This window comes from Gadus chalcogrammus, chromosome 1, assembly GCF_026213295.1.
Source record: "Gadus chalcogrammus isolate NIFS_2021 chromosome 1, NIFS_Gcha_1.0, whole genome shotgun sequence".
Lineage (NCBI taxonomy): Eukaryota > Metazoa > Chordata > Actinopteri > Gadiformes > Gadidae > Gadus > Gadus chalcogrammus.
Genome location: NC_079412.1, coordinates 18,375,549 through 18,394,046, shown reverse-complemented (window position 1 = coordinate 18,394,046; position 18,498 = coordinate 18,375,549). Strand labels below are relative to the sequence as shown.

At 49.9% G+C, this 18,498-nt stretch overlaps 1 protein-coding gene across 1 annotated transcript in view; it reads left to right on the top strand.

Moving 5' to 3' along the window:
• Positions 1-17,792, top strand: part of scube3 (signal peptide, CUB domain, EGF-like 3) — a 43,279-nt gene extending 25,487 nt beyond the window's left edge. Inside the window, exons 5-20 of the mRNA XM_056587427.1 lie at positions 1,187-1,324; positions 3,033-3,155; positions 8,056-8,172; positions 10,989-11,111; positions 11,331-11,447; positions 11,575-11,670; positions 11,922-12,038; positions 12,625-12,786; positions 13,199-13,402; positions 13,726-13,887; positions 14,417-14,584; positions 14,779-14,940; positions 15,535-15,732; positions 16,946-17,098; positions 17,220-17,299; positions 17,640-17,792. Of these exons, the coding sequence (XP_056443402.1) occupies positions 1,187-1,324; positions 3,033-3,155; positions 8,056-8,172; positions 10,989-11,111; positions 11,331-11,447; positions 11,575-11,670; positions 11,922-12,038; positions 12,625-12,786; positions 13,199-13,402; positions 13,726-13,887; positions 14,417-14,584; positions 14,779-14,940; positions 15,535-15,732; positions 16,946-17,098; positions 17,220-17,299; positions 17,640-17,792 (2,273 nt within the window). The remainder of the gene's footprint in view (positions 1-1,186; positions 1,325-3,032; positions 3,156-8,055; positions 8,173-10,988; positions 11,112-11,330; positions 11,448-11,574; positions 11,671-11,921; positions 12,039-12,624; positions 12,787-13,198; positions 13,403-13,725; positions 13,888-14,416; positions 14,585-14,778; positions 14,941-15,534; positions 15,733-16,945; positions 17,099-17,219; positions 17,300-17,639) is intronic.
• Positions 17,793-18,498: the final 706 nt, after the last annotated feature.

The window sequence follows — 18,498 nt, the reverse complement described above, 5'->3', positions numbered from 1 at the left end:
CTGGGGAGCGGTTTGTTTTGAGGTCCGCGTCTGAGAGGGTTAAGCTTCTCTCACACATATAGTTTAACCCCTCACTGGTGCGCATTTCATATACACCGTTGCTCATTATAACGCATTGTACATGACTGTACAAAAAAAGTATCACAAAGTTGGGGTTGGCCATAACCATGTGGATAACATAATCTCTCCTTCCTAGAATTCTCGGCCCAAAAACATTTGCATGCGTACGTTCTACTGTGCTGCAACTTCACATTCGGTGAAAAAAGGACAGCTTGCCTAATAGGGATTCTCCTCGTGCAAAACCCCTCCAAACAAATCATAAACACTAGCATACTCGAGTACCGCGTGTGTGTTTCTTGGTTGATCCTTCCCAAGTAAGATTTGGTAGGTAATGGTCAGCTTTTTAGTGAGGTGTAGGTGAGAAAAGGAACAGGTTCTCTTTCAATTGTCCCGATCACAGACAGTATGGGTGTTGTTTAATTAGCTAGGTTAAACAGTATCTGAAGCATCTTTGGGGTTGTCAATGGTGCCTAAAAAGTTCCCACCACTTATTTCTCCATTTTAAAAAATTCATTTAGCCACGCTTGGGGAAAGGGTTTTATTTTCCTGGCGGAGAAGGCCTGAAAGCTCTGAACAAAATGAAAGGAAACTGGTGGAATTTAATATTTTGTCTGCACTGCCCTGGATCCACAAGGTTTGTGGAATAAAGATCACCTTGGGCAAAAACACACACACACACACACACACACACACACACACACACACACACACACACACACACTTACACACACACACACACACACACACACACACACACACACACACACACACCAGCACCAGCACCAGCAGCAGCCACTTGGTTCTAACCCTTTCCTATTGTCTGACCTTCAACCCTCTTGTAGCTCCTCAGGCACCGTTCACCATATTCTAGTGTTAACGTCTTTAAAGGTCTGCTAACTCCTAACCTTCTTCCTGTTCCCTTCTTCCTTCTCCGTTCCATCTCCATCATGTCTCCATCTTTTATTCCTGTAGAACTGTCTCCAATGAAGAGCCCTCGGACGCCCCTCCATTCTTGTTCTCGTACTAATCATACATCTCTGCATTTGCATCAGCATGCCTTCTCACGGTTTAGACAGAGGGGAGTGTGTTTTGGGTTCCCTTCTGTGTGAGTGGGTGCGTTCATTAGTGTCTCTGTGTTTCCCGGCAGAGACGTGTGCAGTGAACAATGGCGGCTGTGACAGCACGTGTCACGACGCCGTGGCCGGGGTCCGCTGCAGCTGCCCGGTGGGATTCACCCTGCAGCCCGACCGCAAGAGCTGCAAAGGTACGCCACACACACACACAAACTCACAAACGCACCCACACACTCCTGGTCTACATATACACACACACACACACACACACACACACACACACACACACACACACACACACACACACACACACACATACAAACTCTTGCTAGAAATTACAAATCCCTGGTCTATGCACAAACACAGATACAAACCTAAGCCCACAAACAAAGACCCGTGGTTTACAGAAATACACACACCTGGTCTCCACACACACAAACACACACGCAAACAAACACACAATCCTGGTCCACACACCTCTGGTCTACACACATGCACACACCTGGTCCACACACACACATACACACACACACACACACACATACACACACACACACAGACCACACGCCGACCCCGAGGGGGCCGGTGTTCCCCTCTCCATCACCTGACCACGTCACCGTCTCAGAATGTCCCTGGCGTCTGGCCGGTTTAGATGTTCACTCACTCACACCACGTTTATATATCAACGTAAGCACTTCTTCCAGGCTTATTTTATTTGTTAACAACATCCTTATTTTTATTGCGTTTTTATTGTTCCCGGGCTGTTTTTGTATTATTATTTTCATTTATTGGTTACATTTTGCAATGCAAGGTTTTTCTTCATTAAATGTATTCATGTATCCATTGTTCATTTTATTGTGGTATTACAGAGATATGGTTTTCTTTCATTAGCATTGGTTTATGAAAATGCCCTTCCTCTCTAACACCACGTAAACACGGCACGCCTCAAATCCCTGCAGTGTTCATGAGACTCAGAACCGGAGAACATACAAAAGAAAAGAGCAAACGAAGAAAGAGGGAAAGAAAGGAAAGGAGAGAGGCAAAGAAACGGAAAATAACAAACAAAATGATTTTCAAAGAAATAGACCCTCCCCCTCCCCCCTCGCCTCCCCTTCCCCTTTCTCTTCTCCGAAGGAACGGTGGAATCATCGGAGAGTATGATTTCCCTGCAGGGCTAATAACGCTATTCTTAACAACTCTGATAAAAGCCGCTTGGCTTTTATTAGCTCGAGTCGAGAGGGAAAGAACGAAAAACAATTCCAGGCAACAACTGGCAGGAGAAGACAGTGAGTCCCTCACGGCGGCAGGCCCGGGACCTCTGAAGTTAGGGGGGGGGGGGGGGGGGGGTTCTGGTGAGACAAGGACGGGATTATTTTATTACGTTTAGATGTGATGATGCTAACCAGATGGGGAAGGCTCCCCCCGGAGATGGATGCCTCGTTTATGATTATTTTGGATTAATCGGAAACACCGCGGAACGGCCAACGTGCCGCGGATGCTTCAAAGCCGATGTGGGTAGATGATATATTGATCAGGTATTGGCCAGGAACCTAATGAGGATAATCCAACAAAGATGGAGACACAGAGAGGGAGAGAGAGCATATAGCCTCGGCGCAATTAAAGTTTTCTATTCGCAGGGCTGCATGTAGTTACCACCACATGTATGTTTTTTTTCCTCTTAACCATTTTAACTGCCTTCAAAGTCATCCTGCAAGTAATTCCTTCACCTGCAAAAAATGAAACCCTGGCCTAGCAACGCAACAGCATGACCTGCTTTACCGTGTTTACGCACGCCGACCGCGGCACGTGAACGGCATAACCGGGGTGTCTCAGCGCCTTGGGTTCCCCTCGCCGGATCTTTTATCCTCTGTATCTGAATCATGTTTATCTTGTGCTCAGACATCGACGAGTGCCGGCTCAACAACGGCGGCTGCGACCACGTGTGTCGCAACACGGTGGGCAGCTTCGAGTGCAGCTGCAAGAAGGGCTACAAGCTGCTGACCAACGAGAGGACCTGTCAAGGTAAACACCATGCTTCAGTGCCTTTTGTTAATGACCTGCACCACGGCAGGCATAGCAAAACACAAAAACACATGTCCACGGTAGAACCATAGACATTTAAGTTTAGATTTACATTCAGGGCATTTAGTAGACCCTTTTATCCAAAGCGACTCACTATCAGTGCATTTGTCAGAATAAAGAAAAAATATATATTGCTGTCGGTACAATAAAGATATTCATATAAACAAATGCCAAGCACTTACACCTGCTTGGTAAATCACAAGGACGGTGTGATTGAGAATGGGTTAGGGTTAGGGATGCCTGCAGGCGCTTCCTGGTGGTGATTGTGGGCCGGCATCCAGCAGCCGGCCCGCCTGGCCTCTCCCTGACTTGTTTGCCCGTTCGGCTCGGTGGCAGCCATCGCTCTGCGGGAGCCGGGGGAGCCTCACCGCAGAACAAATAAAGAGTTTTGCCACGGGCCGAAACACAGGTGTGGGGAATTAAGAGCTGCTGCAGCTCCGAAACCTCTGGCTCCCCGGGATGAATCGGGCCGCCCCGCGACAGGAACATCTGGGGAAGGAATACAGGCCAGGGTGGAACGCAGTGTTGGGCTCAGTCTCTGTCTCTGTCTCTGTCTCTGTCTCTGTCTCTGTCTCTGTCTCTGTCTCTGTCTCTCTCTCTCTCTCTCTCTCTCTCTCTCTCTCTCTCTCTCTCTGTCTCTCTCTCTCTCTCTCTCTCTCTCTCTCTCTCTCTTTCTCTCTCTCTGTCTCTGTCTCTCTCTCTCTCTCTCTCTCCCTCTCTCTCTCTCTCTCTCTCTCTCTCTCTCTCTCTCTCTCTCTCTCTCTCTCTCTCTCTCTCTCTCTCTCTCTGAGTGGAAAAACAGATGAGCCTTTTGTGTTGCCCTTGTGTCTTTATTGATGTGGTCAATCAATACACAGCCTGGTATACATCAGTGTCATGCCAGACATTTCTGCTTGTTGTTTTTTTCCCTGTGCCGGAGCATCAAATTAAATCCATCGCCAGGGCAACGCCGCAGAGCCATTTGTCATGTGGTCGACGAAATACATGTCGCGCGGAGTTGTTGTTCTTCTCTGGTTATGCGGCGGAGATTTCTTTTCATTTCTCTGCGCTCAAAATTTGTCAAGTACGGTCGGTACGTGTCGGAATGTCCGCACCTTCATCATGGCAACGTGCCGCCTCCAGAGGCCATGAGGGCTGCTGTGGGAGCAGCGGCCCGCCTGCTGGGAGACGGGCTGTTGTGTCTCGGGAGAAGGGCTAGTGATAAAAGTTCCCCCCCCCCCCCTCCCCCGTTGAGTGAGGAGATGTCAGGCTCACACGCTCTGCTGCACCTTTCTGCTACATCTCTCCTCCCACGCGGGGCCCGACCGTCCATGCGGGGTCTGGCCCTCCACGCGGGGCCAGCGTCGAGGGCCAGACCCCGCATGGGCGGTCGGGCCCCGTGCGGCCGGGCCCTCCTCCTCCTCCTCCTCCTGCGCCGCCACAGCCGCCGCTGCTTGGGTCGGCCGTTGACATGGGGTAATGGCATCAGCCAATCACAAACCGCCATCATTATTTTATTCGCATTATTTCATTTTTTTCTTCTTCGTTTGGTTCAAAGTCTGGTGCCGTGAGTTATTTTTTATTTTTCTCGCTTTTTTTTTCTCATCTCATATCATCGAACGTCACTGAAACGTTTCAAATCCACCGGTGGCACGAGTGCAACGCTCCCCCCTGACGCCCAACCGACGGCCATCTTCACCCAGCCCTCAAAACGTCTTCATTCATGGCTGGCTCTCTGCTCATGCCTTAGTGACACTGTAGCCGAGAGTTTAGCGCGAGAGAAAAAACAGCAAAATGAGCGCAGCGTAACGGTGTGGCGGTGTGGCGGTGTGGCGTGTCGTTGTGCGGGTGTGTTGCGGCGAGGCGTTGAGGTGTGTAAGCCACACCGTGTGTTTATCTCAGTTTGAACAGTCACGGTGTTTCCCTGCTGTCAGCGAGCGCGGCCATCACTCAGGACAAGGCAAGTCTGGCCCAGCCCCGCTAAACCTCTCCCAGCATTCCTCAGACCTCTTCCATCTCCCCCCCCCCACCTCAACCCACCCCAACCCTCCATCCCCCCGGCCTCCTGCTCCTCCTGCTAATCTAGGACTAGAACATTGGCAGGCAGGCGTTATCAGATGCCAGGGCCAGGCCGGGGCTGTGGGAGATGGGAGGAGGTGTTGGAGATAAGGCTCTTATCTGCGCTGTGTAAACAGTAGTTGTCTCTCTTTGTCTCCCTATCCTTTTGTCCTCGCCTGATTTGCATGCCTTGGATTGTTTTGGTCATTTTTTTTTCTGTTGTTTCGTTGGTGTTTTTTTTTCGACAAAGGGGTGGAAGTCAGGGGGTCAGGGGTCAAGCCCGGGCTCCCAGGGGCCGATCCTGACCCGGGGCGGTGAGTCAGCAGAAGCTGAGAGAGCCTGGTGTGAGATTTGAGGATCAGAACGGTTCCTTGTGGTGCATTGTGGGTTGGGGGAGAGGCCCCCCTCATCAGCAGCTAACGTGGAGGGAAGATGAAATATGGAAAGTTATTGTCAATCATAAAGTCGTTGTCAATCATAAAGTTATTGTCTATCATAAAGTTATTGTCTATCGTAGAGCTTCGACGGAGAAGCATCTTGAGACACACATGGCTCACACCGGGGAAAGGTTTATCTCATTCGACTGGGTCTCGCACAGTTTTACAGTTTTAAAGGTTAATTCCAGAGGTTAATGGCAGTGGGAATAAAGCAATTTGTAAAGGCCAGGTTAAGATAAGTCTACAGCCTGCACTGTGATCTTGTTTTTTTCCCGTATGCAACGCCATGCTCAACTACCAACGTCCACAACATGATGATCAGTGAGGTTCAGTAATGATAACAACTTCCCATTTTGCATTTCGTAATGCATTTTGTTAATGTGTGCTGATTTGATGAAGAAAGTTGCCTCTGAATTCACCCACATTGCTGTGGTAGGAAGAAGATATATATTCCGTCGTGGTGCGTCCTTTATTTGTTCTTGTTGTATTTGGACACTGTATTGACTGTTCAGACCCAGAGCTCAGACAGCGTTATCTTTCACACCAAATCAAACGATTTGTCTGTGAGACCTATCTTTTTTATCTTTCCTTGTTTCCGAGATTATTAAATGAAAAGAATGAAACGTTTGTTTTCTTTTTCAACCTTTTTCTTTTTTTTACATCAGCGCATTGGGCCTCCCCAAGTGGTTAAGACATCCTGTCTGCTCTCTCTGTAAGCTGATCACTTAATAAGCTTTTAATCTCAACCCCTCGTCTGAGGTGCTCGCACAAAGGGCCTGCCAAGTTAGGCATTCTCAACGGAGAGGAAAGAGTTTCACTGTTTTGAGGGATTAAGCCCATTGTGACAATTTGCCGACTGTTCAAAATATGTCAGAATGTGTAGGGCTCGTCCTTCAAGGTAACCGCCTTTTGTTCTCTCTTTCTCAAGCCACAAAACATCAAGGCAACGCGTGCATGCCAGAAACAACTCTGACAAAATCACCTCCCCCCGCGGTACTGAATGACATCCCTGTCCCCATCATGCCCAGGCAGCACGCACAGCACTAGGGAACAGGGAATAGCTGACTCAATAAAAATAAAACTTGATACCTAATGAATGTTGACTGCACACGATCACCTAGCTTCATTTTGAATCCCTGTGGATGTGGGACGCAGGTTTTTACAAATGAAGACCAGGTAGTGGTATTAAGTTAATGTCTCAATATTGGTATGTTTCCTCTGTAATAACAAACCAATAAGAAGGCCGGCGTAGATCATGGGTGTGGCCCTGCTGTCTTTGGGAGGGATTGCTGACCCGCAGTAGATGACTGACACACATAGACCCGCAGTAGATGACTGACCCACAGTAGACCCGCAGTAGATGACTGACCGCCAGTAGACCAACAGTAGATGACTGACCCACAGTAGACCCACAGTAGATGACTGACCCACAGTAGACCCACAGTAGATGACTGACCGCCAGTAGACCAACAGTAGATGACTGACCCACAGTAGACCCACAGTAGATGACTGACCCACAGTAGACCCACAGTAGATGACTGACCCACAGTAGATGACTGACCCACAGTAGACCCACAGTAGACCCACAGTAGACCCACAGTAGACCAACAGTAGACCAACAGTAGACCCACAGTAGATGACTGACCCACAGTAGATGACGGACCCACACTAGATGACTGACCCACAGTAGATGACTGACCCACAGTAGACCAACAGTAGATGACTGACCCACAGTAGACCAACAGTAGATGACTGACCCACAGTAGACCAACAGTAGAAAACTGACCCACAGTAGATGGCTTTGCTCTGCTTTTTCAGTCTGTAACTGTGGTGCAGACTGTTGTCATTCATGGATGACCTTTACCAGATATAACGATAGTTTGCGTTTATATATTTCAGAACACGGAGGGGATGTGAGGCCTTTGCTGACTTACAAGGACATTTATCATTGTTAGGCTGATGATTCCCAGGTGGCCCCAGATCTAAAGGATTTAAAAATGTGTTTTCCCTTTAAAAAAACAACAAGTGAAGAACATTGGAAGGGGGGGTGTTGGCGTGTGGGTAGAGGGGGGGGGGGGGGGGGGTAAGGAGATGAGACTAAATGACCAGCTCCAATCCCAATCTTTATTGTTTCTGTATTTTCTGTCACTTTTCTTTATACCGTTATTTTTTTGACAGAAGACATTCAGTTATGAGCAACTCATGACAAAAGAGCGATTTGTTTGAAAAAGTCACGGATACAAATCTGTTTATTAAACACTAGCTTTGAATGTTCTAACTGTTCCCCTCTCTCTCCCTCTCACCCCTCTCACCCCCCCCCCCCCCCCCCCCCCCCTCCCCTCTCTCCCTCTCTCTCTCCCTCGCAGACATTGACGAATGTTCTTTTGACAGAGCCTGCGACCATTCCTGTGTCAACTCTGCAGGCAGCTTCCAGTGCCTGTGTCATAAAGGCCACGTCCTCTACGGCCTGGCCCACTGCGGAGGTGAGGGGCCACCATTCATTTTCCCAGTCCAACACCAACACACTTTTTTTTCTCTCTTTCTTCCTTTCGCTCCCTCCCGCAATTTCCTGTAGCACCTCCCTCCTCGTCCCCCCCTCTCTGTCCCCTGAGCTACCAGTAAGGAACCACTCAGGGAGTCAATGGGAACACGGAGGAAAATGTTCTAAAGACGCACGAGATGGAGAGTGAGTGGGGGGGGGGGGGGGGGGGGGGGGGGACGGACGAGATCCAGGTCCATGGGACACGGACGGAGTGTTTTGATTTTGGCTTTGCTCTGATGGCCTGTATGTGTGTGTGGATGTGTGTGTGTGTGAGTGTGTGGGTCTAAGGTGTATGAGTGTGTGTGTTTCTGAGGTGTGTGTGAGTGTGGGTCTGAGGTGTGTGAGTGTGTGTGTTTCTGAGGTGTGTGTGAGTGTGTGGGTCTGAGGTGTGTGAGTATGTGTCTGAGGTGTCTCTGTTTATCAGTAGTTTGATTCTGCTGCTGTTGCCCAAGGGCCACACAGTAGGTGATGAGGAAGGCAAGAGACACTACTCGCACTTGGAATACATATAATATTGTACCTTTTTTCAATGAGTCTCTTGCTCTGTCTGTCTGTCTGTCTGTCTGTCTGTCTGTCTGTCTGTCTGTCTGTCTGTCTGTCTGTCTGTCTGTCTGTCTGTCTGTCTGTCTGTCTGTCTGTCTGTCTGTCTGTCTGTCTGTCTGTCTGTGTGTCTCTCTCTCTCTCTCTCTCTCTCTCTCTCTCTCTCTCTCTCTCTCTAATCTACTCTTTCTGTTTTTCAGTCCACGCAAACCCTGCACAAAGATACGCATCTCCAGAAAAGACTGGAGGAACAACAGACATGTACCGAGAAAAACAAAAACATTAAATTCATAACAGACTCGTTTCAAAATGAGAAAGTAATTTAAATTAATGCAAATTAACCGTTATCGTTTAGGACCATTCAATGTAGAGGAGAATATTATTTAAATTGCCTGTGAAAAGGGTTCCAGGTGTGTGTGTGGGTCGGCCACAGATGTTTTTCTCTACTCACGTCCCTCTGAGCACTCGCTGTCAGTCCGTCTGTTCCCCAGAAACACAGAATTTGATGGCGCTCCCGGACACACAAAAACCCACTCACCTGCCTACTGACTAAACTTACTAACCACCCAAAAACCCACTCACCGGCCTACTGACTAAACTTACTAACCACCCAAAAACCCAATGCAAAGGCCATCGCGGAGCTCTGAGGGCTCTTCAATATTCCAAAGTGGTCGTTGAGAGTACTTTAAGAGCTGCGTGCCGAGGTCTATCATCTTCATCCTCATCATCCTCCTCCTCATCATCACCCTCCTCATCCTCATCCTCCTCATCTCTCCTCTGGGGAGATCTCCAGACTTGCAACACGGCGGTCATTTGAGCTGGACTCTTGGTCGCCTAAAACAACAGCATGTATCCCAAAGGAGCCAGGCCCATCCTCAACATGTGGATGTTACCCGCGTGTCCTCGCCGTTCACCCGCACCTTCGCAGCGATGATGCGGAAAAACCGAGGACGGACGCAGACGGCGATCTGCCACGTGGCTGCTCTTCGAGACTTAGTTTGGTTTCCCTGAAAACAATAAGAGCTTTGATGGATGAGCGGGGTTTCGTTGGAGATTTGCTCAGGGCGGTGGAACAATGGAGTCCTGCTGTCTGGTGAGGTTGACGCAAGGGAGAAATTACAGACGTCGGCAAGAAGGCAATTACAGTGGCACCTAGCGCTCAGACCCGCTGACACACCGAGGGGCTTTTAACTGTTACACACACAGGGATGGATTCTGTGTATACACTTTGGGAAGATGTGATCACAAAGCGTTGTGTTTAAACAGAGAAAAGCCATCGTCAGACACACACACAAACCATACGCATACGCACGCACTTGCGCACGCACACACACACACATACAGACACACACACACACAGACACACACACCCCTATGTCGAAGGCCTTCCTGGTTTATACTGCAGATGTATTACCTCCATTCAATTCAGAACAAAGACCTAAGAGAGAAAGGTCCTCCGGGGCTCATAAGTTGTGTCACACCCGATACAGGAGAGGATCCCGCATTGCCCGAACCGACATCTTCCCCTTGAGATGAGAGCGTGCGAGGGTGCCCTGGTGAGACGTGCATTACTCACAGTGAGCTGCCTCACTGTTCACTACAGTCTAAACACAGCTGATGAAGTCATCATCTTCAATCTGGGAGAGCGGTGGCGCTGCGCTCACATCCTCGTCTCCCGGTGAATTATTGAACGGGACAGGGGAGCACATTTCATATCAGTACACCGCATCATCAATCACAGCTGTTGAATCTCTCTGGTGTGCTCTGTCTTCCTCCCTCTGTCTCACCCGCGCCCATTTCTGTCTCTCTCTCTCTCTCTCTCTCTCTCTCTCTCTCTCTTTCCGGTGCACCTTTGACCCGTCCAGGGTTTCTTCGGACCCTGTCCGGTCCCTGCCTCTGGTCCAATATCCAGAGCTGCTAGGGCCTATAAGCCAATAAAATGCCACGTGGGGAACAGGGAGAACAACCAATCACTTCTGTTTGACACGCGTGCTGTTAATCATCTCCCAACTTCTGACGTTGTTTATCGGAGTGACGTCATCGGAATGCTTAATTAAGCGCGGTCCTCCGTCTGGTTCCTCTTAAATCTTCTTCATAGAAACGTTGCTGTGTTTTTTTTTTTTGCTATCACTAGTTTTAAAGTATTATTTTTTCATCTTCCAACCACTCCACACCAAAACACCTTCTGAAAACGCTCTAAAATTCCTGTTCCCGCAGATATTGACGAGTGCAGTATAAATCGAGGGGGCTGCAAGTTCGGCTGCGTCAACACGCTTGGCGGCTACGAGTGTACCTGTCCGCCAGGATTCAAGCTGCACTGGAACAGGAAAGACTGCATTGGTATGTATGCGTCTGCACTGCCCCCTGGTGGTCAACAACAGCCACAACCGATTCAAAAACGTGCAGAAGAGCAGAACAGCTGAGTTCTGTTTGGAACAGCTGTTTCGGTAGTTTATATTTGCATTACTGGCAGGCGGTCTGTTGGGGGGGCGCCAGGGGTATGCGAGCACTGAATGTGATTCACTTTTACATTTTGTTGTGTGTTTTGTGTTCTCTTAGAGCTGGTGAAATGTCCCGCGGGTCTCCTGGCTCCGAAGGCGACACTGACCTGTAGCAAGGCGGGCAGGAAGGAGAGCTGTTCTCTCACCTGTTCCTCTAAGGCGCATTACCTAGCAGGTAGCGCACCTTGGATCACATAGCAGCACCAACAAATTCCAACATCACCAAGTTCACCAAAATCCAAATATGAACCCGAGCGTTGAACGACGGTTACATTTGCTTTCTCTTCTGACATGTGTTGCAGAGTCAGACAGCAGCTACTCAGTAAGTTGTGGCATCCCCATCGTCAGAGGAAAGTCTTCTTCCAGGCTCAATGCCAGCAACAGTCAGAGCTGCATAGGTTCGCCCGCCAACAACCCCCCCTCCCCTTTATATTCCTCATATACGTACCATTAAAGCACATGTCATCCTCTTCCTCAAAAACATCAACTTCAACATCATCATCATCATCCTCCACACATCACTTCCTGTCGGCACTCTGCCCCTCCCTGCCCCTCCCTTCCCAGCGTCCCTGACCTGGGCTGTGAGCGGGGTTTCCGTGGCGATAAGAGTGTTGATGTCCTAGTGTGCTCCTCTGGCTCCTTCCTGTAGAGACTTCGGCACCGCCGGTGAAGCAGACGGCGTCCTTCAAGATCAAGGACGCCAAGTGTCACCTCCACCCCAAGCTGACAGGCCGCACGGAGGACCGGGGCCGCACCCAGGGGCCCGGTAATCCAGTCTCCCTCTTCATGATGCCATGGGCGTCTCCGTGGTGATCCTAATGGTCGCTGTTTAGAAGACAATCAACACCGGTTCAAATGATCACATGCTGCAGCTGTATGCTTTGATGGCATGGCATGCATACTGTTTGACGTGTATAGCCCTTAATCCCAGTCTCCCCAGCCGTCCCAGTCCATATTTTACGATACCCCCTAACCTATTTACATTTAAGGCTTTTATCCAAAGCGACGCATTCACACACTGACGGTGGATGCAACCATGCAGGGAGACAGCCCGCTCGTCAGGAGCAGTTAGGTGTCTTGCTCTGGGACACGTCGACACTCGAGCCTACCAGTTACAGGTCAACTGTAGGTTGCTAGTGCGATCTCTACCTGCTCTACCTCGTTAGAGCAGGTAGAGAAGGGTGAATGAGTGAAGCCTACCACCCGATTAACTCTTAGATATAGCCTCGTCGTTACAGCACTTGTGAGACGATCTTCTGCTGCATCACTTAACACACCTGCATGGACTATCTTTTGTGTGTGTGTGTGTGCGTTTATATACGATGAACAATGTAGACCGCTGTGACCCATAGGTGGCGGGCAGCCCTGCAGCAACTGTCTGGTGACCTTCGTCAACCTCAAGTGCGACTCGTCCAAGAAGACCAAGGGGCGTCGCGCCCGCAACCCCTCCAACAAGGAGGTGACCCGCATCACCCTGGAGCTGGAGGCCGAGGTCAAGGCCGGGGACACCACAGGTCAGTGTCTGGACGCCACGGCGCCACCGCCAGAGGCACCCTGTGGGGGAAGGGAGATGGTGGCGTGGACGATAGGGGCGCGGGAGGAGTTGGTGTCGAGGACCGCCTGGTGTCCCTGCCTAGTTCCTGCCACGCGTCTCTTAGGATAAATCATCTTCTGCTGATTTATTAACGTACAACAGGCATACACTGATATCCCAATATCATGTAAAGTGGGCGGTCTTCTAATTTCCGTGGAACACATTAAAAGGAATGTTTTCCAAAACATTTCCAAAATACATGGAATCAAGCAATCCTTCATAGTACCTTAGAGCTGGCGTCCCCCTGTTTGCGTTACCGGAACACTAGCAGAAAGCTGTGCCCTCAACACAGCCAATAACCTGTATCTATCCATTGGTCACCCTCACCCCAGGGAGCTGCAACCTGAGCTGCCTGCGGCAGCGCATGGAGAAGCAGGTGAAGACATACATCAAGGCCCTGAAGAAGTCCATCAACCAGGAGCGCTTCCTGATCCGCGTGGCGGGGCTGGAGTACGAGGTGGCCCAGAAGCTGCCCCAGGCCGCCACCAGCCTGGAGAATTGCGGGCCGGGCCGCGAGAGGGACAACGGGCGCTGTGGTAAGAGAGGGGAGAGAGGGGGAGATTTGGTAAGAGAGATGGGGGGGGAGAGGAGGGAGAAAGGATGAGCAGGGGAAGCTGGAGATGTTTAACTTTATTGTCCGCTGTTTGGAGTTTCGCCTTTAGCGCCATCTAGTGGTGGTCAGAAAAACAGACACGTGTGCATTCGAATAACAGGCAGCCATACAACTAAGGGTGGTCTGAAGGGTTGAAGGGTTTCATTAGGGTTCAGTGGGGCCTCATAGGCTTAAAAGTGTGTGTGTGTGTGTGTGTGTGTGTGCTAGTCCCTCTAACCAGAGTCCCTGTGCCTGCCGTCCCATCAGTCAGGTGCATGCCCGGCTCCTACTACCAGGGCGAGCAGGAGCGCTGCGTCCAGTGCCCGCCCGGGACCTTCCAGGAAAGGGAGGGCCAGCTGGCCTGTGACCTCTGCCCCGGGAGTGACGGCCACGGGCCAACCGGAGCCCGCAACATCTCCTCCTGCGCAGGTAGAACACATTCAGGTCTACACACTCACTCACTCACACTCCGAACACACACTCACTCACTCACTTACTGACTCAATCACTCACTCACACTCCGAAGACTCACTCACTCACTCACTCACTCACTCACTCACTCACTCACTCACTCACTCACTCACGCACAAACACACACACTCTCACACATTCACACTCTCACTCACACACAAACACACACACCCCGAACACAAACACTCACTCACTCACTAAACACACACACACTCATACACACACCCTCCCTCAATCAGACACACACACACTCACTCACTCACTCACTCACTCACTCACTCACTCATAGACACACACACAAGCACACACACACACTCACACACTCACACACACACACACACACACACACACACACACACACACACACACACACACACACACACACACACACACACACACAAGCACACACACCCTGGTGCAGCCCGGTTCAGAAGGTCCCATGCATCGATGACGACGCTTCTCCTTCCTCCCCCCGGCCCCGCCCCAGGCCAGTGTCCCACGGGGTCCTTCTCCAGCGATGGCTTCAAGCCCTGCCAGCCGTGTCCCCTGGGCATGTACCAGCCGGACCTGGGCCGCACGCTGTGCTTCCCCTGCGGAGGGGGCCTGGGCACCAAGAGGGAGGGCGCCAGCTCCTTCCACGACTGTGAGGTCAAAGGTCAGTGGGTTTATTTTTGTTATTCATTTTTAATCCTTTGTCCCCAGTGCATGATGTCATCGGTCTTCGTTTCACCCGCCATCGCCGTGACAAAAACACGACTCCTAACAAACGGTTCCTTCTTCTTCTTCTTCTTCTTCTTCTTCTTCTTCTTCTTCTTCTTCTTCTTCTTCTTCTTCTTCGTGGCTCCACAGTCCAGTGCTCCCCCGGCCACTACTACAACACCACGGTGCACCGCTGCATCCGCTGCCCTCAGGGGACCTACCAGACGGAGTTCAGGCAGAACTACTGCATCTCCTGCCCCGGCAACACCACCACGGACTTCGACGGAGCCACCAGCGTCTCGCAGTGCAAGAGTGAGTACAGGGCAGCGACGCCGTGACAGAATGCTGTCAGCCATTCCTACGGCTACTAACTCTGTACTAGCGGTTCTCTTAAACGGGCCGTATCATACCACCTGGTTTTATTCTGAGTTGGACACTCCCACAGGAAAAGGCAGATTTTCAAACATTCTATAATGGCTTATCCCAGTCACAGCTGGTGGTATAATATCAGCTCATTGATGAACTTGGTCGGACAGCAGTTATATTTAATTTTTGTTTCCTCCAATTTAAATTAAACGACCAAATAAGTTCCAAAGATTTTATATATTTTTATGCACGCACATACATCCATACATGCATACATATGCACGCAAACATATACACAAATATGCATTGATATAAAATGCTTATAAAAAGTGGTATGTTTGACAAAATAAATGGCTATATTTAAATAAAAAGTAATGTTTTGTGTGTGTCTTTGTGTCTGTATCTCTGCCTGTGTGTCTGCATGTTTGTGTGTCTTTGTGTGCCCGTGTGCCCGTGTGTGTGTGTGTGTGTGTGTGTGTGTGTGTGTGTGTGTGTGTGTGTGTGTGTGTGGGGTGTGGGGGGGTCCAAACACGCGTTCAGACAGAGAATGCGGTGGAGAGATGGGTGACTTCACAGGCTACATCGAGTCCCCCAACTACCCGGGGAACTACCCGGCCAACGTGGAGTGTGTGTGGAACATCAACCCCCCCAGCAAGAGGAAGATCCTCATCGTGGTGCCCGAGATCTTCCTGCCCTCCGAGGATGAATGCGGAGACGTGCTGGTCATGAGGAAGAACTGTGAGTGCTCGGTCTGATGCTTCTCCCTCTGTGGTCAGTGGTTGGTTCCTGGTTGGTTACTGGTTAAGGTGTTTGAATCATAAAGTCAGTGAACTACCTAGCAGGGTGATATAATTGACTTATTTTGACAAGGCCCTTTTTCCCCCTGTGTAAAATGTTTCAGGGTCATTTTGGATAAATTCCAGGACAATTTGACAAAATGTCCTGTGACATTTTATGTCGCATGACAGACCATTCAATCACTGCAACTACTCATACACAAACACAGATAAACGTCAACAATTATTTATTAATCAGGCCATTAAAAAATACAACGCAAATATTTCTAAATATTTTTAAGGGGTAAAATGCGATGAGCCCCCATTAATTTCAGACCCTGCTACCTTGGCAACCGAAAGCAAGATGCCTCACCCATACCTGCTCATGAATGCCTATAGATTTCTATGGAAGGCTTTGGATAAACCCCTTTTTTTGAGCTGAGCTGCTTGTAGCACTAGCATCAAAAGGCAGTCCCTGCAATGCATTGTGGTGTTGGTGTGTGTTCCACCTTTGTCACAACTTGGTGGCACTAGAGAGCTACACAGCATTGACATGCTCTGATCCATTGGAATGCAGAAGCTCTTCATTCATTGATGCTTCATCATAATAAACAGTGACATAGCCATGGCAAACAATTTGACTGATACCCCTTCTTAGTTCTTCTTAGCATATTGATGTTCGTTTCATGTACCATGATGAAAATATGGCATTGTTACACATGCGATCAGCCATCCAGACACCTGTGAAGGGCCTTCACAGGTGAAGGCCTGTGAAGGCGGGAAGGACAGAGGATAGGAAAGAGAGTTAGTGGAAAATTGGATCAACACTTTGTTGATTCGCTGTGGAACAAACATTGAAGTCCACTCCTTGTGTTGCCTCATCAGTGTAAACAGGCACCTCCACGTCTAGGGTTTCAGCACTCTGGCTGCACTGGTTAAGAACTGAGGCTGCCACACAGTAAGTGGATTTAAGTGGTTGGTTTCCCCGCGTATAAACGGAGCAATGGTGCGTTTTTCATCATGAGGACACGGGTGTGAGTACGGTGCACGACATAGGAGTCAGGGCCCCGGACTAAAAGTGTACGCCTGCCAGCAGAGAGACGAGACGTCGAGCATGCCGCGCAGTTAGCGATTCATCCAAACGCACAACGTTGTATTCCCCTCCCCCTCCGCAGGGTCGGCCACGTCCATCACCACCTACGAGACGTGCCAGACGTACGAGCGGCCCATCGCCTTCACCGCCCGCTCCCGCCGGCTCTGGATCAGCTTCAAGTCCAACGAGGCCAACAGCGCGCGGGGCTTCCAGATCCCCTACGTCACCTACGACGGTAGGGCCACGCCGACGCGTCACACCTCCACCTTTGAAGGGAACCGTGCGCGCCGGTCAACGGGATTACACAGCACTGCATAGGGGCCATGGTGACGGTGTGTGTGTGTGTGTCCTTTCAGAGGACTATGAGCAGCTGGTGGAGGACATCGTGAGGGACGGGAGGCTCTACGCCTCGGAGAACCACCAGGAGATCCTCAAGGTGCCTCCGTCCGTCCGTCTGCTGCGGGCGGTTGTCATAGTGCACCTGGTGTTTTGGGGGGAGGGACCATTGACTTTTTGATGGTCTTTAAACTGATGGGTTTATTTCACAGCGATAGTGCACAACATACCAGACACACCAGAGATAGCTACACCCTACATTCATCTTTAGTCCCTGAGTGGGACCATTGACACTCGCACGTACATTTTAAGAAGAAACAGCAACACATAAGGAGCTTATAGAAATAGTGTGTATATATATGTGTGACTGTGCGTGCATGCTGCTATAGACATTCTCTCAATATAACATTCCTTATTCTCCACCTCTTGGCCTCCCGCAGGATAAAAAGCTGATTAAGACTCTTTTCGACGTGCTGGCTCACCCCAACAACTACTTCAAGTACACCCCCCGGGAGTCCAACGAGATGCTGCCTCGCTCCTTCATCCGCCTCATCAGCAGCAAAGTCTCCGCCTTCCTGCGACCATACAACTGACAACCCCTGCCCCCCCCCCAACCTCTTCCTCCCCCCGCCCCCCCTGACCTCTTCATCCCCTCACCCCCGAAACCCGCAGGACTTCCAACTCAAACCATCATAACCATGGTATGCTTATCTTCCTCCTCCCTGACATTCGTCAACAACCACAACAACAACAACAAGGTTGTGGTTCACCGCCCACAGACGTCTCCAATGGGGACCTCCAGCCATGGTTGAGGTCTCCGCTGTGAGTGTGTGGATGACTGAGCTGAGCAGATGTTTTTGTGATGAGGATGTATGTGTTTGTGTTTTTTTTGTTGCCGCCCTGTGGGTTGAAACTACCGAAAAAGGAAAAGACAAACTTTGGCTCCAAGACGGAGTCAAAGGCAACCGCCAAATTACGATTATATCTGTTTCAGTAATGTGGTAACGTTAGGGGCTTGGTGTGTGTGTGTGTGGTTTTTGCGTGTGTGTGTGTTTGTGTGTGTGTATGTCTGTTGATGTCCGCGGTTAGTAATCACATCCGCCGCAATCTATGTTTATCTGTTGCTAAAACAAGCAGGATCAGTCGCTATTCCCCATGTCCGTTAAGCTCAGCCCTGTTCTGTTGGAGCTCATGGAGCACTTCTCCAGTTTTGCTGTTAAAACAGTAATTTATTTCTGCCCAGAAGGTCCGTCAAGACACACTATCCGCCCCCCCCTGGATCCTTCTCCTATTCAATAT